The sequence below is a fragment of the Oncorhynchus mykiss genome, chromosome 17 (assembly GCF_057628025.1).
Source record: "Oncorhynchus mykiss isolate SJ-2025 chromosome 17, ASM5762802v1, whole genome shotgun sequence".
Taxonomy (NCBI): Eukaryota; Metazoa; Chordata; class Actinopteri; order Salmoniformes; family Salmonidae; genus Oncorhynchus; species Oncorhynchus mykiss.
The window spans coordinates 24434540-24458509 of NC_143038.1; the positions used below are offsets into that span (position 1 = coordinate 24434540).

The following is a 23970-nucleotide window of genomic DNA, read 5'->3' on the forward strand; positions in this document are numbered from 1 at the left end:
TTAACAGGGTAGAGGATAGAGAGTTTTGTTGACACTGAGAATGGAATGTATATGTTTTTAAATAACATTCTTATAAATGTTTTCTTGTGGTTTTTATGGAAACTTTTCTTAATTTTCTGAGAACATGACTTTTGAACCATGAGGAATCCTGCTGAAAATGTTGTGCTGAAGTACTGAAATTCCCACAGAAGAACGTTGTTTCTAAATGTTCTCTAAACATTTTGAGATCATTACTTTAAACATGAGGAAACATTGTGCTGAAATTCCCACTTAAGGTTCTCAGGATGTCATGTACTAGTTGGGACGTCTCACTCCATGACCAAGGTTGACACACTTCAACGCTTTGTTGTTTTGTTATGGCTACATGTTATTTTATTGCTTTTGAATAAAGATATATATGGCTTAAAATTAGATTTAAATTGTATTTATATTTCACAAAATATTGCGGACTATTCAAATTTGAGCGGCAGACACCGCATGCATGATAGCTATGCAGCCTGTTAATGCTATTTCATAATTTAAAATATTCCTGCAGGTATTTGGCAAAATAAGGAAGGGTGGCCAAATCATGACCTGAGCAGATCGACTGAATTTCGATGGAGTCTTTGAATGCCGTAGAGCTCTGTGAATTGGGGGATGGCGACAAGCCCGCTACCTGCGAGGTCACTACAACTCCGCGAAAAGCTACCCAGTCAAGACCTCGGACAGTAGCTAGCACTGGAATCGAGAACATGTCATATCAGGACGAGGAGCACGAGACGAGGTTCAGTCCCCAGGGAGCAGACAGCTCGAGTGTTCATCGGTCCACGTCTAATGACAGGGGCTATCAGTCACAACCCCGGCCTTTCCAGCGAGATGAGCTGTCACACCGCTCTGAGGCGGGACATGAGACTGACTTTAAAAACCATTCACTCGACTACGGTTTCCTATTTGCCATGGTGTTCTTGGTGAGTGGAATTGTACTGGTGGTCATTGCCTACACCATTCCCCGAGAGGCTAAGGTCAACCCAGACCTGGTGTCAGCCCGTCAGATGGAGAAACTGGAGATGTACTACACACAACTGGGCTCGCACCTCGACAAGTGTATCATAGCAGGCCTGGGACTGTTGACTCTAGGGGGAATGCTCTTGTCCATCTTGCTAATGGTGTCCATATGCAAAGGTGAGCTGTACCACCGGAGGACATTTTTCCAACCCAGGAAAACATACGGGTCGATTCACCTCCGGATGAGACAGTTGGGCGAGGGGGAAGAATCTCTGTTTGAATGTGAACTTAGCCACACTGGCACCACAGCTCTAGCCACTAGGCCTACAGATGGAACACAGGTGCACAGTGGCACCCAACAGGAGTAGCACAATACGAGCACGTTTCTATCCACAGACCTATTTCAAGGGTTGTAATCATTACTTAACGGGCTTTGTAAAAAAGTGAAGCCAGCAAGGTAAGCCGACTGTGGTTAAGACTATATAAGAGCACATTTGGAAATGCACATCATGTATTGTTAGATGTAGGATCAAGTCAGAGACTGAAATAGATAGGCTATGAAAAGCACAATGGGCACCCTTGAGGAATGAATAGGATAGGCTAACTTGACATGCTGCAAATAATGGCTATCGGACTCTTTAAGAATTGAATATACAGTATTTCTGGATATCATAAATGAACAAAACATGTACAATATGTATAGACCTACAAATGTTATTTACATGACATTTTAGTCATTTAGCAGACACTCTTATACAGTAGTGAGTGCAGACATTTTCGTATTTGTTCGTACTGGTCCCACGTGAGAATCGAACCCACAACCCTGGCATTGCAAGTGCCATGCTCTACAAACTGAGCCACACGGGACATTATTATCATGTAAGGATACAACATGCCTTAAACTTAGTCACTGTAAACATACCAAGCTCCTGTGAGCCAATAAGCCAAGGTAAATATGTAGCAACTCACTGGAACCACTTAATCTATTGGATTTTTATTATAACATGATCTTGGTAAGAATATACAGCAGCACAAACAAACAAAAATCCAAGCAAGTGAAATGTTTAGATTTGCATTAGAGGCTTTTGGACAGGTTTTTGATTAAGAAAACCAAAGATTTTATTTCATAATGATGTAGAAATATATACCAAATTTGGAAAACTAGAAACAACTTTTACATCAGAATGTCTTAAGGGGAGGATGTCCGCACAATCATCCCAGTGGTTTGGACAAATATAGCCTTTATCTTTATAAAAACATCAGTCATTCGGTAAAACAGTCATCTAAAGTTAATAATGGAAGTGTAGGTGTGAATTTCTCTCTCTCGGGCTCTTGCTCTCATGCTTTCTTTTTTAAAATCAGCCAGTTTAACACCAGCACATAAGTAATTTATGTATTATAAATATTAAATCAAATCAAAGTTTGTCACTTCGCCGAATACAACAGGTGTAGACTTGACAGTGAAATGCTTACTTACAGGCCCTAACCAAGAGTGCAATTTTTAAGTAAAAAATAGGTATTAGGTGAACAATAGATAGGTAAAGAAATAAAAGACAGTGAAAAATAACAGTAGCGAGGCTATATACAGTAGTGAGGCTATATACAGTAGCGAGGCTATATACAGGCACTGCTTAGTCAGGCTAATTGAGGTAGTATGTAGAGGTAGTATGTACATGTAGGTATGGTTAAAGTGACTGTATATATGAGAAATGGAGAGTAGTAGTAGTAGAGTAAAAGAGGGGGTGGTGGGTGGCGGGACACAATGCAGAGTCCGAGTCCTTTAGTTGACATTTGGCAAACTCCAAGCAGGCTGTCGTGTGCCTTTACTGAGGAGTGGCTTACGTCTTGCCACTCTACCATAAAGGCCTTATTGGTGGAGTGCTGCAGAGATGGTTGTCCTTCTGGAAGGTTCTCCCATCTCCAGAGGAACTCTGGAGTGCTGTCAGAGTGACCATTGGGTTCTTGGTCACCTCCCTGACCAAGGCCCTTTTGCCCCAATTGCTCAGTTTGGCCGGGCAGTCAGCTCTGGGAAAAGTCTTGGTGGTTCCAAACTTCTTCCATTTAAGAATGAAGGATGAACAATGGAAACCAGATGCACCTGAGCTCAATTTCAAGTGTAATAACAAAGGGTCTGAATACTTATTAAGGTATTTCTGTTTTTTATTCTTTATACATTTGCCAAAAACTCTAAAAACCTGTTTTCGCTTTGTCATTACGGGATATTTTGTGTAGGTTGATGAAGAGTTTATTTATTTAATTCATTTTAGAATAAGCCTGTAATGTAACAACATTTTTGATGAAGTCGAAATGGGCCTGAATAATTTCTGAGTGCATGTGGTGGTACAAGAGTAACAAAGAGGACACTGTTGAAACTGCATATGTATTTTGTGAGATAATGTCAAAATCCAATGCCTCATGACAATTTAAGAATAATTTCAACGTGACAAACTTTTGTTTCTTCTCTCTCAACTCTACGTCTCTTGTGTCCTCTTTATTTTTCCTCTGTGGTTGACTTTTGTTGCTTATCAGCACCATATAAACATTCAGAATCCTCTGTGTATTTAAATAAGACTGTCCTGTGATAGAATTGGTTATCTGATTGATAGAGGCAGTGGAACACAGGTAGGTTTTTCTACAGTGTATTGAATACTTCTTGTATCCTTTTTGAATACCTTGATTTTTCAATGTAGCTGCAGTGCCATTATGCAGTGCCATCATACTTTGGTAGAGAGCCCCTTTGGAAGTTTTGTGCATATTTTCCATGGTGACCATCTGGCTAGTTCGGGGTCAATTCCATTGACTGATTTGAAATGGAATTGACCGACCCCAATTTAGGGCTGGTCTATTCCTTTAATGAACTTATTGAGCACATCTCATGTAAGATGGTATCAAGGGTCAGGGGTCACTATGTCAGAAGACAGTGAGATGAGTGGGCAGGTATAGGCTACTTTTAGTTTTCCACTTGCCAATATGACGACCAGTTAAATCCCAATGGCATTAGAAGGCACATAGGCCTGGGGTTTAGCATGTCTGACAAGTTAAACTCCCTGATCCTATTATTGTAGGCTGTGGAGCTGCAGATAAAGGGACATTTGCTGAAATGCAGGACACACAAATACTAGAGAGGTAACAGAGAACCTGAATGGAAACGGTGGGACAACTACTGAAAAAGCCCACTATTGACTGAATGCAGAGTGCAATCCAGAATGGATACTGTACACAGAGTATGTTTGCCTGTTACTCCAGTTTAATTCAGACAGATGCCTTGGGTCAGATCCCCTAGGTTTTCCTTTGGGTGTTTTCACCATAGAAATATAATTATTAAAACATTGAGTGTATACCCATGAGTGATCCAGTCAAATTGCTGTGGTCTGAAGGGGTTTTGTCCATTCTAGGAATTATATTTCTATGGTTTTTACTGTAATTCCTTCTGTTCATTGTTATGGGTCTGTGATAATACATATAAACCCTAGAACTGACCATTGAGGTGAATTGATTGATAGATTTAGATTCAAATGAAAACAAAAAAATGAATTAGATAGAGAAGCTAACTATTCTCGCCAACTATCATAGAATCAAGAACTGTGTCCACTCCATATGCTCCATTTCTACTAGGGCAAGCTCTTAGAATGCATCATCATAACAGGACACAACATCATAATTGGAAACAACCTCTGCCACTGACTAACATGCTGCTGAACAAGACCTTAGCTTGTCCCTATAGTGATATGCATAGTAAACATATATGACAGAGAAGAGTAATGAATGTCTCTCCCTGTGTCTTGTCCCTCTGAGGCTCCGTCCCACATGGCACCCTAGTGCATCTGATTCAATCAGATCGAGCGTTAACATGCGCTGGCCGACATCCGCATAGTGGTTGTTTTACCGGTGTTGGAGGTGTAACTGTGCTATGAGCTGACAAATCGGTGAGTGGCTACTCCTGTGTGTCACCAACCACTCCCTTTCTTATTATCCCTTTCATATTAGAAGTTCAAATGGTGATATAAAGTGTAGGTTCTATCGTTGATTGAAATAATGACAGCCATGTTTTCACGTTAATTTGGATGTTGAATAAAGTGGATGAAGTGCCTTCAGAAAGTATTCACATCAAATGTCGATATAAAGTGTAGGTTCTATCCTTGATAGAAATAATGACAGCCATGTATTCACGTTCATTTTAGATGTGTGTGTGTGTGTGTGTGTGTGTGTGGGGGGGGGGGTTAAAGTTCCTTCAGAAAGTATTCACATCCCCTTGACTTTGTCCACATTGTTGTTTTCCAGTCTGAATTAAAAATGTATGAAATTCCGAATTATTTTTGTTTTTGTCACTGGCCTACACACATTTTTACAAATTAAGTTATTGACTACACTTTGGATGGTGTATCAATACACCCAGGCACTACAAAGATACAGGCGTCCTTCCTAACTCCGTTGCCGGAGAGGAGGAAAAACGCTCAGGGATTTTACCTTGAGGCCAATGGTGACTTTAAAACAGTTACATCGTTTAATGGCTGTGAAAGGAGAAATCTGAGGATGGATTAACAACATTGTATTTATTCCACAACACTAACCTAATTTAGAGTGAAAAGAATGAAGCCTGCACATAATTCAAATATTCCAAAACATGCATTCTGTTTGCAACAAGGCACTAATGTAATACTACAAACAAAATGTGGCAATGCAATTAACCTTTTGTCCTGAAAATTAAAAGTGTTATGTTTGAGGCAAACCCAATACAACACATTACCTAGTACCACTCTCCATATTTTCAAGGATAGTGGTGGCTGAGTCATGTTATGGGTATGCTTCTAATCGTTAGTGACTTGGGAGTTTTTCAACATAAAAAAGAAATGGAATGGAGCCAAGCACATGCAAAATCCTAGAGGAAATCCTGTACCAGTTCAGTCTGCTTTCCAGCACACACTGGGAGAATTCACCTTTCAGCACACAGGAGGTGGGTGGCACCTTAATTGAGGAGGACAGGGCTCATAGTAATGGCTGGAGCAGCATGGAATCAAATACAAACACATGGTTTGATGCCATTCTACAGTCGTGGCCAAAAGATTTGAGAATTACACAAATATTAATTTTCACAAAGTCAGCTGCCTCAGTTTGTATGATGGCAATTTGCATATACTCCAGAAAGGAATGAAGAATGATCAGATGAATTGCAATTAATTGCAAAGTCCCTCTTTGCCATGCAAATTAACTGAATCCCAAAAAAACATTTCCACTGCATTTCATCCCTGCCACAAAAGGACCAGCTGACATTATGTCAGTGATTCTCTCGTTAACACAGGTGTGAGTGTTGACGAGGACAAGGCTGGAGAACACTCTGTCATGCTGATTGAGTTCAAATAACAGACTGGAAGCTTCAAAAGGAAGGTGGTGCTTGGAATCATTGTTCTTCCTCTGTCAACCATGCTTTGTACAAAAGGGGTTCACAGGCAAGGATATTGCTGCCAGTAAGATTGCACCTAAATTAACCATTTATTGGGTCATCAAGAACTTCAAGGAGAGCGGTTCAATTGTTGTGAAGAAGGCTTCAGGGCGCCCAAGAACTCCACCAAGTGCCAGGACCGTCTCCTAAATTTGATTCAGCTGCAGGATCGGGGCACCACCAGTACAGAGCTTGCTCAGAAATGGCAGCAGGCAGGTGTGAGTGCATCTGCACGTGTAACAGGATAGACTTTACGTCACTAGCACGCACCATTGAAACGCCACTAGCACGCACCATCGCTAACTAGGTAGCCATCTCACATCGGCACACCAGACCATCCTCCAAAAGTCTTCGCCTCAGTGTGCGTGTGTAGCCGATGTGAGATGGCTAGCTAGTTAGCGATGGTGCGTGCTAGTGGCGTTTCAATCGGTGACGTCACTCACTCTGAGACCTTGTGTGCGTGTGTAGCCGAGCAAAGAAGAAGCAAAGAAGTGCAGCAAAGAGGCCACGTCTCTCCAGGAAAAACATCGGGGACAGACTGATATTCTGCAAAAAGGTACAGGGATTGGACCGCTGAGGACTGGGGTAAAGTCATTTTCTCTGATGAATCCCCTTTCCGATTGTTTGGGGCATCCGAAAAAAAGCTTGTCCGGAGAAGACGAGGTGAGCGATACCATCAGTCCTGTGTAAAGCATCCTGAGACCATTCATGTGTGGGGTTGCTTCTCAGCCAAGGGAAGGGTCTCACTCACAATTTTGCCTAAGAACACAGCCATGAATAAAGAATGGTACCAACACATCCTCTGAGAGCAACTTTTCCCAACCATCCAGGAACAGTTTGGTGATGAACAATGCCTTTGCCAGCATGATGGAGCACCTTGCCATAAGGCAAAAGTGATAACTAACTGTCTTGGGGAACAAAACAGATATTTTGGGTCCATGGCCAGGAAACTCCCCAAACCTTAATCCCATTGAGAACTTGTGGTCAATCCTCAACAGACGGGGGAACAAACAAAACCCCACACATTCTGTCAAACTCCAAGCATTGATTATGCAAGAATGGGCTGCCATCAGTCAGGATGTGGCCCAGAAGTTAATTGACAGCATGCCAGGGCGGATTGCAGAGGTCTTGAAAAAGAAGGGTCAACACTGCAAATATTGACGCTTTGCATCAACTTCATGTAATTGTCAATAAAAGCCTTTGACACTTATGAAATGCTTGTAATTATACTTCAGTATTCCATAGTAACATTGACAAAAATATCTAAAGACACTGAAGCAGCAAACTTTGGAAATTAATATTTGTGTCATTATCAACTTTTGGCCACGACTGTATTCACTCCATTCCAGCCATTATTATGAGCCGTCCTCATCTCAGCGGCCTCCACTGTTTCAGCAGGACAATAACCTAAAACACAAGGCCTAATCTACATTGGAGTTGCTTACCAAGAAGAGAGTGAATGTGACTGAGTGGCCGAGTTACATTTTTGACTTAAATCTATGCCAAAACCTGAATGGTTGTCTACAAATGAACAACCAATCTGACAGAGCTTGAAAAAATCTGAAAAGAATAATGGTTGCACATTCCAGGTGTGGAAAGCTCTTAGCGATTTACCCTAGAACGACTCACAGCTGTAATCGCTGCCAAAGGTGATTATGACTCTGGGTTGGATACATAATCTGGATACATACAGTATGTGTTTATTTTCATAGAATATTTCTTCCACTTTGACATTAAAGTATTTTGTGTAGTCAAATTACAATTAAATCCATTTCACTCCCACTTTGTAACACAACAAAATGTTGAAAAAGTCAAGGGGTGTGATTACTTTCTGAAGTGTAGACAATAGAACATCACGAATTAGAGTGTTGGAACTTGTAACACGGTTGCATGAACTTCTAATGGGGCTGCATGGAATTTGTCAGATATAAAGTTTGGTGTGGTTTCATTTCATCCAATAGCAGTGTCCGTGGCAAGGTAACACAAGGAGCCGCATGTGATTTTGACAGCTCTAATGCAGTTCCACCTCCGACACCGCCAAAATAACCGCTATGCAGATGTTGCTAGCAAGGATCTGTTACAATCTATTTTTATTTATTTTTTATTTCACCTTTATTTAACCAGGTAGGCTAGTTGAGAACAAGTTCTCATTTGCAACTGCGACCTGGCCAAGATAAAGCATAGCAGTGTGAACAGACAACACAGAGTTACACATGGAGTAAACAATTAACAAGTCAATAACACAATAGAAAAAAAAAGGGGGAGTCTATATACAATGTGTGCAAAAGGCATGAGGAGGTAGGCGAATAATTACAATTTTGCAGATTAACACTGGAGTGATAAATGATCAGATGGTCATGTACAGGTAGAGATATTGGTGTGCAAAAGAGCAGAAAATTAAATAAATAAAAACAGTATGGGAATGAGGTAGGTGAAAATGGGTGGGCTATTTACCAATAGACTATGTACAGCTGCAGCGATCGGTTAGCTGCTCAGATAGCTGATGTTTGAAGTTGGTGAGGGAGATAAAAGTCTCCAACTTCAGCAATTTTTGCAGTTCGTTCCAGTTACAGGCAGCAGAGTACTGAAACAAAAGGTGGCCAAATGAGGTGTTGGCTTTAGGGATGATCAGTGAGATACACCTGCTGGAGCGAGTGCTACGGATGGGTGTTGCCATCGTGACCAGTGAACTGAGATAAGGCGGAGCTTTACCTACTAAGGACTTGTAGATGACCTTGAGCCAGTGGGTCTGGCGACGAATATGTAGCGAGGGCCAGCCGACTAGAGCATACAAGTCGCAGTGGTGGGTGGTATAAGGTGCTTTAGTGACAAAACGGATGGCACTGTGATAGACTGCATCCAGTTTGCTGAGTAGAGTGTTGGAAGCCATTTTGTAGATGACATCGCTGAAGTCGAGGATCGGTAGGATAGTCAGTTTTACTAGGGTAAGCTTGGCGGCGTGAGTGAAGGAGGCTTTGTTGCGGAATAGAAAGCCGACTCTTGATTTGATTTTCGATTGGAGATGTTTGATATGAGTCTGGAAGGAGAGTTTGCAGTCTAGCCAGACACCTAGGTACTTATAGATGTCCACATATTCAAGGTCGGAACCATCCAGGGTGGTGATGCTAGTTGGGCATGTGGGTGCAAGCAGCGATCGGTTGAAAAGCATGCATTTGGTTTTACTAGCGTTTAAGAGAAGTTGGAGGCCGCGGAAGGAGTGTTGTATGGCATTGAAGCTCGTTTGGAGGTTAGATAGCACAGTGTCCAATGACGGGCCGAAGGTATATAGAATGGTGTCGTCTGCGTAGAGGTGGATCAGGGAATCGCCCGCAGCAAGAGCAACATCATTGATATATACAGAGAAAAGAGTCGGCCCGAGAATTGAACCCTGTGGCACCCCCATAGAGACTGCCAGAGGACCGGACAGCATGCCCTCCGATTTGACACACTGAACTCTGTCTGCAAAGTAATTGGTGAACCAGGCAAGGCAGTCATCCGAAAAACCGAGGCTATTGAGTCTGCCGATAAGAATATATATGGTGATTGACAGAGTCGAAAGCCTTGGCAAGGTCGATGAAGACGGCTGCACAGTACTGTCTTTTATCGATGGTGGTTATGATATCGTTTAGTACCTTGAGTGTGGCTGAGGTGCACCCGTGACCGGCTCGGAAACCAGATTGCACAGCGGAGAAGGTACGGTGGGATTCGAGATGGTCAGTGATCTGTTTGTTGACTTGGCTTTCGAAGACCTTAGATAGGCAGGGCAGGATGGATATAGGTCTGTAACAGTTTGGGTCCAGGGTGTCTCCCCCTTTGAAGAGGGGGATGACTGCGGCAGCTTTCCAATCCTTGGGGATCTCAGACGATATGAAAGAGAGGTTGAACAGGCTGGTAATAGGGGTTGCGACAATGGCGGCGGATAGTTTCAGAAATAGAGGGTCCAGATTGTCAAGCCCAGCTGATTTGTACGGGTCCAGGTTTTGCAGCTCTTTCAGAACATCTGCTATCTGGATTTGGGTAAAGGAGAACCTGGAGAGGCTTGGGCGAGGAGCTGCGGGGGGGGGGGGGGGGCGGAGCTGTTGGCCGAGGTTGGAGTAGCCAGGCGGAAGGCATGTCCAGCCGTTGAGAAATGCTTATTGAAGTTTTCGATAATCATGGATTTATCGGTGGTGACCGTGTTACCTAGCCTCAGTGCAGTGGGCAGCTGGGAGGAGGCGCTCTTGTTCTCCATGGACTTCAGTGTCCCAGAACGTTTTGGAGTTGGAGCTACAGGATGCAAACTTCTGCCTGAAGAAGCTGGCCTTAGCTTTCCTGACTGACTGCGTGTATTGGTTCCTGACTTCCCTGAACAGTTGCATATCACGGGGACTATTCGATGCTATTGCAGTCCGCCACAGGATGTTTTTGTGCTGGTCGAGGGCAGTCAGGTCTGGAGTGAACCAAGGGCTGTATCTGTTCTTAGTTCTGCATTTTTTGAACGGAGCATGCTTATCTAAAATGGTGAGGAAGTTACTTTTAAAGAATGACCAGGCATCCTCAACTGACGGGATGAGGTCAATGTCCTTCCAATGTCCTTCCAGGATACCCGGGCCAGGTCGATTAGAAAGGCCTGCTCACAGAAGTGTTTTAGGGAGCGTTTGACAGTGATGAGGGGTGGTCGTTTGACTGCGGCTCCGTGGCGGATACAGGCAATGAGGCAGTGATCGCTGAGATCCTGGTTGAAGTCTACTTATTGTAGTAGAATTAGGAATTGCTCATCTTATGTTAGGGTCCAGCCAAAGAGCATTCATATCTGCTTACATCATGAATACCATTACAGATGTAGGATCTTAATTTGAGTCAGTTTGCTACAGCAGGAAAACAATTCTGCAGCAGCAGGACACATGCATTATGTGGATTATAATTAAAGGATATTTTTGTGGTATATCCATTTTTTGTTAGGGCAAATCAAGCCGTAGTAATTTCCGCTTAGAAATGTCTAACTCTAGATACAGTGAAGAGGTCACTCCAGGATGCTGGCCTCCTAGGCAGAGTTTCAAAGAAAAAGCCATATCTCAGACTGGCCAATAAAAATAAAAGATTAAGATGGGCAAAAGAACACAGAAACTGGACAGAGGAATCCTGCCTAGAAGGCCAGCATCCCGGAGTCGCCTCTTCGCTGTTGACGTTGAGACTGGTGTTTTGCGGGTACTATTTAATAAAGCTGACAGTTGAGGACTTGTGAGGCGTCTGTTTCTCAAACTAGACACTCTAGTGTACTTGTCCTCTTGCTCAGTTGTGCACCGGGGCCTCCCACTCCTCTTTCTATTCTGGTTAGGGCCAGTTTGCTCTGTTCTGTAAAGGGAGTAGTACACAGCGTTGTACGAGATCTTCAGTTTCTTGGCAACTTTTCGCATGGAATAGCCTTCATTTCTCAGAACAAGAATAGACTGACGCGTTTCAGAAGAAAGTTATTTGTTTCTGTCCATTTTGAGCCTATAATCGTACCCACAAATGCTGATGCTCCAGATACTCAACTAGTCTAAAGAAAACCAGTTGTATTTAATCAGCAAAATAGTTTTCAGCTGTGCTAACATAATTGCAAAAGGGTTTTCTATTGATCAATTAGCCTTTTATGATAAACTTGGACTAGCTAACACAGGGTGCCATTGGAACACAGGAGTGATAGTTGCTGATATTAGCCCTCTGTATGCCTATGTAGATATTACATTACAAATCTGCCATTTTCAGCTACAATAGTCATTTAGAACATTAACAATGTCGACCCTGTATTTATGATCAATTTTATGTTAATTTAATGGACAAGAAATGTGCTTTTCTTTCAAAAATGTCTAAGTGACCCCAAACTTTTGAACGTGCGTGCGTGCGTGTGTGTGTGTGTGCGCAGTTGAAGTCGGAAGTTTACATACACTTAGGTTGGAGTCAGTAAACTTTTTTTCCACTCCACAAATGTCTTGTTAACAAACTGTAGTTTATGCAAGTCGGTTAAGACATCTACTTTGCATGACACAAGTAATTGTTTACAGACAGATTATTTCACTTAAAATTCACTGTATTACAATTCCAGTGGGTCAGAAGTTTACATACAATAAGTTGACTGTGCCTTTTAAACAGTGTGGAAAATTGCAGAAAATGATGTCATGGCTTTAGAGGCTTCTGATAGGCTAATTGACATCGTTTGATTCAATTGGATGTGTACCTGTGGATATATTGCAAGGCCTACCTTCAAACTCAGCCTTGCTTGACATCATGGGAAAATCAAAAGAAATCAGCCAAGACCTCATAAAACAAATTTGTAGACCTCCACAAGCCTGGTTCATCCTTGGGAGCAATTTCCAAACACCTGAAGGTACCACGTTCATCTGTACAAACAATAGTAACCAAGTATAAACACCATGGGACCATGCAGCCTTCATTCCGCTCAGGAATGAGACGCGTTCTGTCTCCTAGAGATGAACGCACCTTGGTGCGAAAAGTGCAAATTAATCGCAGAACACGGTTTACAACTGCACATGTGGACAACGATTGTACTTTTTGTAGAAATGTCCTCTGGTCTGATGAGACAAAAATAGAACTGTTTGTCCATAATGACCATCATTATATTTGGAGGAAAAAAGGGGGGGCTTGCAAGCCGAAGAACACCATCCCAACCGTGAAGCACGGGGTAGCAGCATCATGTAGTGGGGGTGCTTTGCTGCAGGAGGAACTGGTGCATTTCACAAAATAGATGGCTTCATGAGAGAATTTTTTTTTTTATATATTGAAGCAACATCTCAAGACATCAGTCAGAAAGTTAACACTTGGTCGCAAATGGGTCTTCCAAATGGACAATGACCCCAAGCATACTTCCAAAGTTGTGGCAAAACGGCTTAAGGACAACAAAGTCAAGGTATTGGAGTGGTCATCACAAAGCCCCGACCTCAATCCTACAGAAAATATGTGGGCAGAACTGAAAAAGAGTGTTCGAGCAAGGAGGCCTACAAACCTGACCTGGTTACACCAGCTCTGTCAGGAGGAATGGACCAAAATTCACCCAACTTATTGTGGGAAGCTTGTGGAAGGCTACCCAAAACGTTTGTCCTAAATTAAACAATTTAAAGGCAATTCTACCCAATACTAATTGAGTGTATGTAAATATCTGTCCCACTGGGAATGTGATGAAAAATATAAAAGCTGAAATCATTCGCTCTACTGCCATTCTGACATTTCACATTCTTAAAATAAAGTGGTGGTCCTAACTGACCTAAGACAGGGAATTTTTACTTGGATTAAATGTCAGGAATTGTGAAACTGAGTTTAAATGTATTTGGCTAAGGTGTATGTAAACTTCCGACTTCAACTGTATGTAGTGCATTCGGAAAGTTTTCAGACCCCTTGACTTTTTCCACATTATGTTACGTTAAAGCCTTTTTTTCTTTTCACTCATCAATGTACTCACAATACCCCATAATCACAAAGCAAAAAAAATCAAATTTTTGAAAAAAATAAAAAAGCTGAAATATCACGTATTCAATCTTTTTACTCTTTGTTGAAGTACCTTTGGCAGCGATTACAGCCTTAAGTCTTCTTGTGTTGGACGCTACAAGCTTGGCACACCTGTATTTTGTGGGTTTCTCTCATTTCTTCTCTGCAAATCCTCTCAAGCTCTGTCAGGTTGGACGGGGAGCCTCGCTCCACAGCTATTTTCAGGTCTCTCCAGAGATGTTAGAGCTGGTTCAAGTCTGGTCTCTGGCTGGGCCACTCAAGGACATTCAAAGACTAGTCCCGAAGCCATTCCTGTCTTGGCTGTGTGCTTAGGGAAGTTGTCCTGTTGGAAGGTGAACCTTTGTCCCAGTCTGAGATCAAGGATTGGTTTCAGACCAGAGTGTCTTGTTTCTGCTGTGAGAGTCCATTGGGTTCCTTTTGGCAAGCTTCAAGCGGGCTGTCATGTGCCTTTTACTAAGGAGCGGCTTCCATCTGGCCAGTGCCATAAAGGCCTGATTGGTGGAGTGCTGCCAAGATGGTTGTCGTACTGGAATGTGGGTTCTTGGTCACCTATCTGACCAAGGCCTTTCTCCCCCTATTGCTCAGTTAGGCGGGGCGGACAGCTCTAGGAAGAGTCTTTGTTCACTGTGTTCTTGGCGACCTTCAATGCTAAAGAAATGTTTTGGTACAATTCCCCAGATCTGTGCCTCAACAGAATCCTGTCTCTGAACTCTGCGGACAATTCCTTCGACCTCATGGCTTGGTTGTTGCTCTGACATGCACTGTCAACTGTGGGACCTTATATAGACAGGTGTGTGTCTTTTCAAAGTAATATCCAATCAATTGAAGAAACATCTCAAGGATGATCAATGGAAACAATTTGCAAACATTTCTAAACCTGTTTTCGCTTAGTCATTATGGAGCATTGTGTGTATATTGAGGGGGAAAATTAATTATATCAATTTTAGAACAAGGCTCTAATGCAACAAAATGTGGAAAAAGGGGTCTGAATACTTTCCGAGTGCACTGTGTATTACAACATAATATTCAGTACTGTCTAATTTGATTATAATGCAGCCTGATTCTTTGTAATGTTATCTGTCCTCAGATACAGAGACTTGTGAAACACTGTCTGCGGATGAAGAGGATTATGGGGACCTACTGTATGTTAGCGAATTTAAAACAAAAATACAGTTTAAAAATCAATATGTATAAAGCTATTACAACTGGAGCAGGCCAACCCTGCTGGGTGTGCAGGCTTCTGTTCCAGCCCAGCACTAACACACCTAATTCAATTTATCAGAACTAAGTAGTTGATAATCAAGTGTGCTATCGCTTGGCTGGAACAGAAGTCTGCTCACCCAGTAGATCAGGGATCAGTGGAAGGAGGTTCGCCACCTCTGGTATTGACTTTCTTTTGTTCACCTGAAATTATGCTTTAGTAATAATAGCCTACAAGTTACTAAGATGTCCAACCTTTACATATGAGTTAGCTTACTTTTATATGAAAGTGATCATTCTTTGAAGTGAAGTGCTTGAACTCGTTTTTTGTGATGAAGTAATGTCAATGTTAATTAATCACAGATCACAATTGTGCTAGAAAGAGGGGAAGAGAATATGTCTCTAATTTGTCTGTTTCTGCAGTGTATTCTCAAATGAACAAACGGTACCTCCTTTGTTCAGTCTGAAGCTCTCCAATTAGTTTTATCCTGGAAAAAAAGAGTGACAATCAAATATCAGCCATGTGAACCCATTTTGCAGCTTATTATGGTATGCAACACCAATGTAGCCATAGGCCTTCAGCAGTGGTTCCCAACTCCAGGCCTTGAGTACACATTGAGTACTCCCAACAGTACACACAATACTTTAACTCATTCAGGGCCTGATGATTAGTTCACAAGTTGAATCAGGTTTGTTTGCACCGGGGCTTCAATAAAACTGAACTGTTGGGGGTACCTGAGGACCGGAGTTAGGAACCATTGACCTACAGTATGATGGCATTAGTCTTATGGGTGTTTGCAAGGCACCCAATTGACATTCTGCATCTGACCCGAGAATAGATTAACTCCCACATGGTTTACATATTGTTGAGCTAGATCTTCTTAATTTAAAAATGATACCACAAGACAAAGTATGAGGCTAATCGTTATAGTAGAGTTTGTACATGCCTTGTGCTGACATTTTTTTATTTGTTTAGTGCAAATCCAACCTTTGCAATCTAGGTGGTGAGATGTCTGGAAGCAGGAGATGATGGAATCTTTATCTTAAAACATACACACAACTACTACCAAGTTCAATGCTCGACACTTTTCTCCCAGAAGGTCCGAGTGGCACTTGGAGGTGCCACTTGTGATAATGAAGATGGTTTGCCTTGGAACATGTCATTGTTGTGATAGTCTATGTTAAATGTGTCTGAATTGTAAAATAAAGAAAAGTTAGGCTATAAGAAATACATTTTATTCAATGGCGCAAGGAAAAGCAGACACAAAATATTTTGAATGTCGCCCATACAACAACAGCCTATTATTAAAGTACACTATGTTTACATAAACAATAGTATTTTACATGTTCTAAATGACATGTTATATATTCATACGGTTTAAGGGGGCACATGTGTCATGTCGACAAGGTGAAGGTGCTCTCGACTCAAATGGCACAACAGAATCATTCAGATTGACCACAGCACATGACAACCATCTTGTACAGGGGGGAGGGGGGGGGGGGGGATGATATGTCTCCTTTTCATATCTGGATAAGGACGAAGTCGTAGAAACTGATGCTGCTGCACCATTGCTCATTTTCACGGGGGAATCCAGTCGACATGGGTGTCTTGATAGAGGTCTGCTGGTGAACCTACAGTACATAACAAATTAAAAGCCACCTGATGTTAGATTATCACTTATTCGGGTCACCTATACCATCAGGGCTCTTAATTGTTTGGTTGTGTTTAATTCATTCAGCTGTTTTGGTGTCAAATAAAGAGTAAATATATTGTTGGGCTGGAACAACCAATATTCAAAACAGCCGGTTGTCTTATCCCATTGAGGCCTTTGCTGTAATGTCCATACCTTTTCCCTCTTATAAATAAAGTTCTCAACAAATTATCATTGGGTCAGTGCCACTGAGCTTTTTTTGGACTAATGTCCTCCTCCAGGCTATATGGACTTCATATTGTACAATTTGGTTCTCCCCTTTTTTCATGGTCATGTCTAGAAGGTTTTGTCATAGCAGATTAGCATAATTAAAGTAGCCGGTTAGGAGAATTAGGTTAGGGTTAGGAAAAGGGTTAGGGTTAGCTAAAATTCAAAAAATAACTTTTGAGGTTAATTTGACAAAAGCTGGATTCCTTCTAGCCATGAACCCTTTACATAGGTCTTCGTTACATGGTTGCATTCAAGACAAGTTTGTTTTTATTGATCTGTTGTCATTGTCAGCAGAGTAGGCCTAGGTTGCCATCATATAAAAAGTATGCTAATGTCTCCACACATATGAAGTGTAGTAGAATTGCATAAAATGTTTGTCAAAAGGCCATATTTGTTCCCGTGCAAAGAAAAGAAACGTCTCTGATATCCTATAGGCCTATGCCACTACGAGCTCATTGGATAGACAATTTAGGCTATTAATCAACCCATTACTTCTGTTTCAATTTGTACCTCTCTTCTGAACTGTAAAATGATGGTAGGCCAACTGTTGGCAGGTAGGTAGCCTTGTGGTTGAGTGTTGGGCCAGTAACTGAAAGGTTGCTGGTTTGAATCCCAGAGCAGACTAGGTGCAACATCTGTCGACGTGCCCTTGAGCAATGCATTTAACCCTAATTGCTCTGGATAAGAGTCTCTGCTAAATCAGGGTTTCCCTAACATGGTTCTGGCCCCCCACTCGGTCCTGACCCCCCCCCCCCCCAGGTTTTGGTTTTGGTTTTTCCCCTAGCACTACACAGCTGATTCAAATAACATTTTACATCAAATAACCAACTCATTATCAAGCTTTGATTATTTGAATCAGCTGTGTAGTGCTTGGGCAAAAGCCAAAACCTGAACCCATGGGGGGCCCCAGGACCGAGTTTGGAAGACCATGTGCTAAATGACTAAAATGTAAAGATATACATTAATCTATATCTGTGCCAAATTTTGTGCTTTTATCACAAAATGCACAATTGTTCCAGATTTTTCTGTTTAGAAGCATGATGAGAAGATTCATGGCCATGCACAGATCTTTTGGGGTGCATGTTTTCCCCCCAAAAATGCCACCCCGAAAACTGTGGTCACAGACGCTGAGAAACTCTTACAATCTGATGAGTAAAGTATTTTGCAAAGCTATTTTGAAATGGAATAAATTCTGCACTTATTAGCAATAAATCATCCATGTTAGCAGCCGATATCTGGAGTCCAGAGAAAGATGAATCATACAACCATATGACCTACTTGTAGAAGAGGTTGCAGGATCGGATGGAAAGCATGTCATGTCTGGAACGTGCCATCACGTTGGAGGGCAGCCTGCCTACCGAGTGCTCGTTGCCAGCCTGGTAGCCCTTTACTTCCTCACAAATATCTTAATAAATTATTCATCCCATAATATTGAAGACAGTGCAATGTTACAGCTACTTATCTTTAAACATATAGCAGGTAGCCACCCAAACTAGGCCTACCTGAAATACAAAAATGATCAATGAAATCGTCAGGTAGCCTATTGAATCAGTAGTAGATCGCTAAATTGTATTTTATATGGACGATAAACGTAGTTGACAATGATAATCTGTTTTTGTCAGGCAAAACTGGAGGAAATGAAACAAGTTCTTTCTGGTCACAAATCTGGTATTCGCGTCAGCCTTTGTATAGAACGCCGTTTGGGTCTTTGCGTGTCCATAAAGATACCCGTCAAATAACACTATTTGACATGTCAAATCATCTTGTTGCCCAATCAGGACCTTAATATGACTGTACATAATAATGTAACACGTTCATGAATTTTTTACGTTGTTATTACACATGGATTATATTCTCATGAGTCATAGATTTTGTCACTGATGATCCTCATTTGCACGAAAGTCGTTTGGACTCCTCAATTCTCAGGTACTGACGAAAGACGTTCACTCAACTTTCTGTTCTTCTGAGGTTAAGTTAGCCAACTGTTCTTCTGAGGTAAAATTGGCTAGCTACAGTAGTTAATGGCCTTATCGAGCACATCTCATGTAAGACGGTATCAAGGGTCAGGGGTCACTATGTCAGAAGACATTGAGATGAGTGGGCTACTTTTAGTTTTCCACTTGCCAATATGACGACCAGTTAAATCCCAATGGCATTAGAAGGCACATAGGCCTGGGGTTTAGCATGTCTGACAAGTTAAACTCCCTGATCCTATTATTGTAGGCTGTGGAGCTGCAGATAAAGGGACATTTGCTGAAATGCAGGACACACAAATACTAGAGGTAACAGAGAACCTGAATGGAAAACGTGGGACAACTACTGAAAAAGCCCGCTATTGAGTTAATGTGACTGCAGAGTGCAATCCAGAATGGATACTGTACACAGAGTATGTTTGCCTGTTACTCCAGTTTAATTCAGACAGATGCCTTGGGTCAGAGCACCTTGGTTTTTCCTTTGGGTGTTTTCACCATAGAAATATAATTACTAAAACATTGAGTGTATAAATTGCTGTGGTCTAAAGGGGTTTTGTCCATTCTAGGAATTATATTTCTATGGTTTTTACTGTAATTCCTTCTGTTCACATTGTTATGGGTCTGTGATAATACATATACATCCTAGAATTGACCATTGAGGTGAATTGATTGATAGTTTAAGATTCAAATACATTTTTTTGATGAATCAGATTAGATAGAGAAGCTAAAATAATTCTCGCCAACTATCATAGAATCAAGAACTGTGTCCACTCCATATGCTCCATTTCTACTGGGGCAAGCTCTTAGAATGCATCAGCACAACAGGACACAACATCATAATTGGAAACAACCTCTGCCACTGGTAGTAGACAACGCATAGATTTTTTGTGTGCTAGCGACTGCATGCGCAGTGGATGTTTAGCTGACTAACATGCTGCTGTCCAAGACCTTAGCTTGTCCCTATAGTGACATGCATAGTAAACATATATGACAGAGAAGAGTAATGAATGTCTCTCCCTGTGACTTGTCCCTCTGAGGCTCCGTCCCACATGGCACCCTAGTGCATCTGATTCAATCAGATCGAGCGTTAACATGCGCTGGCCGACATCCGCATAGTGGTTGTTTTACCGGTGTTGGAGGTGTAACTGTGCTATGAGCTGAGAAATCGGTGAGTGGCTACTCCTGTGTGTCACCAACCACTCCCTTTCTTATTATCCCTTTCATATTAGAAGTTCAAATGGTGATATAAAGTGTAGGTTCTATCGTTGATTGAAATAATGACAGCCATGTTTTCACGTTAATTTGGATGTTGAATAAAGTGGATGAAGTGCCTTCAGAAAGTATTCACATCCCCTCTGCTTTTTCCACATTCTTTTGTTTTACAGCCTGAGTTTAAAAAAAATTAAAAATGTACTTAACAAGTCACGTAATAAATTGCATTGACTCTCTGTGTGCAATAATGGTGTTTAACATGATTTTTGAATGACTACCTTATCTCTGTACCCCACACATACAAATCTTTAAGGTCCCTTAGTTGAGCAGTGAAGCAAGATTCTAGGCTTTCGAAACATGTGAGATACTTGTATTTTCATGAATGTTTAATATGACTATTTATGTAGCGATCACCGTATGTTGTCGAATTTCATCCCGCTACCGGGTTCTGTGTGCAGAGAGGTTAAGAGTTACTCCATCATATGGTGCTATTTTCATCAGTCCACATCTCTGCTGAGTTCTGCGAGGCCTTGCAAGAGAGCTGGACCTCTGCAAAGGGGCACTTCCGACTCACAGCAGAGACTTTACCTCCCGGCACCATCTCAGGCTGGCGCAATCCCGTCTGCCAGCTGCTCTCCAAAGCACATTTTCCACTCTCCTCATCACCCCAGGGCTCACAATTGGCCCAGGGGTTGTCGACGTTCGGGAGCAGACCGATTCGTAGGGACCGGGAGACCCTGAGACGGTTCATGATGCCTCCTCAGGCCCCGGGTTCAAGACAGACGGGCCGTCGTCACCCACCCACACCCGAACGATGGTGGGGTCCTTCTCCTGCCCCATCACCTCTTGCTGAGGGATGACAGCGGGGAGGGGCAACAACGTGAGATGGAGCAACAACCTGTCAACCATCACTGCCATAGGGACGTGCCTGGGGGACCCAGGCGCTCTGGGCGCCAAAGGAGAAGCAGAACCCCTGACAGGACCCCAGAAGACCCCTGACACACCATTCCCCGGCCACTTCTCCCGATCTCAAAGGGCAAAGTGGGAGGAGGGTGTGGAGTCCCCCTGGGTGTTGTCCACAATGCTCCACTTATTCTGTGGTTCCAAAAAGAGACGGAGGGTTTCGACCAATTCTGGACCTCCGCAACCTCAATGGGTACTGAGGTTCCACATTATGTCCCCAGCCCGAGTGTTGCAGGCCGTTTCCAGGGACCAGTGGTTTGTGATGCTGGACCTGAGGGATGCGTACTTCCATTATCCTGTTCACCCAGCTCATTGGCAGTACCTCCGATTCACTTTCGAAGGGACGGCTTACCAATTCATGGTTCTTCCTTTTGGCCTCTCCTTGGCACCCCGCACTTTCACAAAGTGCATGGATACTGTCCTGGCACCTCTCACGTCCCGAGGATTGTTTGGCCTAATTACCTGGATGATTTGTGCCCCGACCAGGACCCAGGGCCTGTCAGACAGAGACATGCTCCTGACCCACATTGATGGGCTGGGCATTACTGTAAACGACAAGAAGAGTCATCTGACAGTGAGGGTGGCCTTCGTTGGAATGGAACTGGACTTAGTCCACATGAGAGCACGCCTGCCCAACAGAAGATTTCAAGTGATTTTATCTTGTCTTGACCACTTTCGGCCGGGGCGGGTGGTATCTGCCCTGACCTGCCAAGGCCTGTTGGGCTTGCTGACGGCGGCCTCGTTACTGATTCCCCTGGACCTGCTCCATCTCCGGCCTCTTCAACGGTGGTTCAACTCCCACCAGCTGCACCCGAAGCGCCACCGCCACCGCACAGTAGGAGCAGCAGGTGCATCAATACACTAGAGGTCTGAGCTGTACCGCTGGCCCTGCGGTCTTTCCTCCCACATCGGAAGGGAACACATGTCCTGGTCAGGACTGGAGCCTACATCCCCAGGTAGTGCAGCACCTGTGGGACATGTTCAGGAGGGCTCAGGTGGAACTGAGACAATGCCTTCCTGGATAATGCACATAAGCCATCAGGGCCTCTGGGCTTGAATGCTCTGGCTCACGATTGGTAAGGGCTGGAGCTTTACGCATTCCCCCTTTTTCCCCTGATCCAGGCTGTGCAGGACAGGACCAGGATGGTGGAGCATCTGTCTCAGGTCGGGGGAACTCTGTGGCATCCGAGACTGCACCGCCTCAGTCTGTGGGCTTGGCCTCTGAACGGCACCAATGGTCCATGTTAGGACTACAGGAGGGCGTAATGTACACCAGGCAGAGCGCAAGGGCACTGGCTACAACCGCAGCATACCAGTTGCGCTGGTGGTTGTTCTGCTCTTGGTGCACTGGTATTGAGGTTGTACCCGAGTCATGCGGGGTGCAGTATGTCCTCCAATAGCTGCATTTTCGCTTGGATGAGGGCTTGGCAGCCTCTACGCTGAGAGGGTATTTGGCCACTATACAGTGCCTTGCGAAAGTATTCGGCCCCCTTGAACTTTGCGACCTTTTGCCACATTTCAGGCTTCAAACATAAAGATATAAAACTGTATTTTTTTGTGAAAAATCAACAACAAGTGGGACACAATCATGAAGTGGAATGACATTTATTGGATATTTCAAACTTTTTTAACAAATCAAAAACTGAAAAATTGGGCGTGCAAAATTATTCAGCCCCTTTACTTTCAGTGCAGCAAACTCTCTCCAGAAGTTCAGTGAGGATCTCTGAATGATCCAATGTTGACCTAAATGACTAATGATGATAAATACAATCCACCTGTGTGTAATCAAGTCTCCGTATAAATGCACCTGCACTGTGATAGTCTCAGAGGTCCGTTAAAAGCGCAGAGAGCATCATGAAGAACAAAGAACACACCAGGCAGGTCCGAGATACTGTTGTGAAGAAATTTAAAGCCGGATTTGGATAAAAAAAGATTTCCCAAGCTTTAAACATCCCAAGGAGCACTGTGCAAGCGATAATATTGAAATGGAAGGAGTATCAGACCACTGCAAATCTACCAAGACCTGGCCGTCCCTCTAAACTTTCAGCTCATACAAGGAGAAGACTGATCAGAGATGCAGCCAAGAGGCCCATGATCACTCTGGATGAACTGCAGAGATCTACAGCTGAGGTGGGAGACTCTGTCCATAGGACAACAATCAGTCGTATATTGCACAAATCTGGCCTTTATGGAAGAGTGGCAAGAAGAAAGCCATTTCTTAAAGATATCCATAAAAAGTGTTGTTTAAAGTTTGCCACAAGCCACCTGGGAGACACACCAAACATGTTGAAGCAGGTGCTCTGGTCAGATGAAACCAAATTTGAACTTTTTGGCAACAATGCAAAACGTTATGTTTGGCGTAAAAGCAACACAGCTGAACACACCATCCCCACTGTCAAACATGGTGGTGGCAGCATCATGGTTTGGGCCTGCTTTTCTTCAGCAGGGACAGGGAAGATGGTTAAAATTGATGGGAAGATGGATGGAGCCAAATACAGGACCATTCTGGAAGAAAACCTGATGGAGTCTGCAAAAGACCTGAGACTGGGACGGAGATTTGTCTTCCAACAAGACAATGATCCAAAACATAAAGCAAAATCTACAATGGAATGGTTCAAAAATAAACATATCCAGGTGTTAGAATGGCCAAGTCAAAGTCCAGACCTGAATCCAATCGAGAATCCGTGGAAAGAACTGAAAACTGCTGTTCACAAATGCTCTCCATCCAACCTCACTGAGCTCGAGCTGTTTTGCAAGGAGGAATGGGAAAAAATTTCAGTCTCTCGATGTG

General features: G+C 42.9%; 1 protein-coding gene across 2 annotated transcripts in view; it reads left to right on the forward strand.

The window, feature by feature from the left end:
- Nucleotides 1-23970, forward strand: part of tmem74b (transmembrane protein 74B) — a 36185-nt gene that overhangs the window by 1356 nt on the left and 10859 nt on the right. The window contains exon 2 of one of the 2 annotated variants that reach the window (XR_002469199.3): nt 536-1441. Coding sequence is in view for 1 of the 2 variants with exons in the window: in XM_021568374.3 (XP_021424049.3) it covers nt 597-1352 (756 nt within the window). In the remaining variant the exon portion in view is untranslated. Of the gene's footprint in view, nt 1-535; nt 3433-23970 lie in introns of those variants that run through there. The other variant, XM_021568374.3, reaches the window with a different exon arrangement.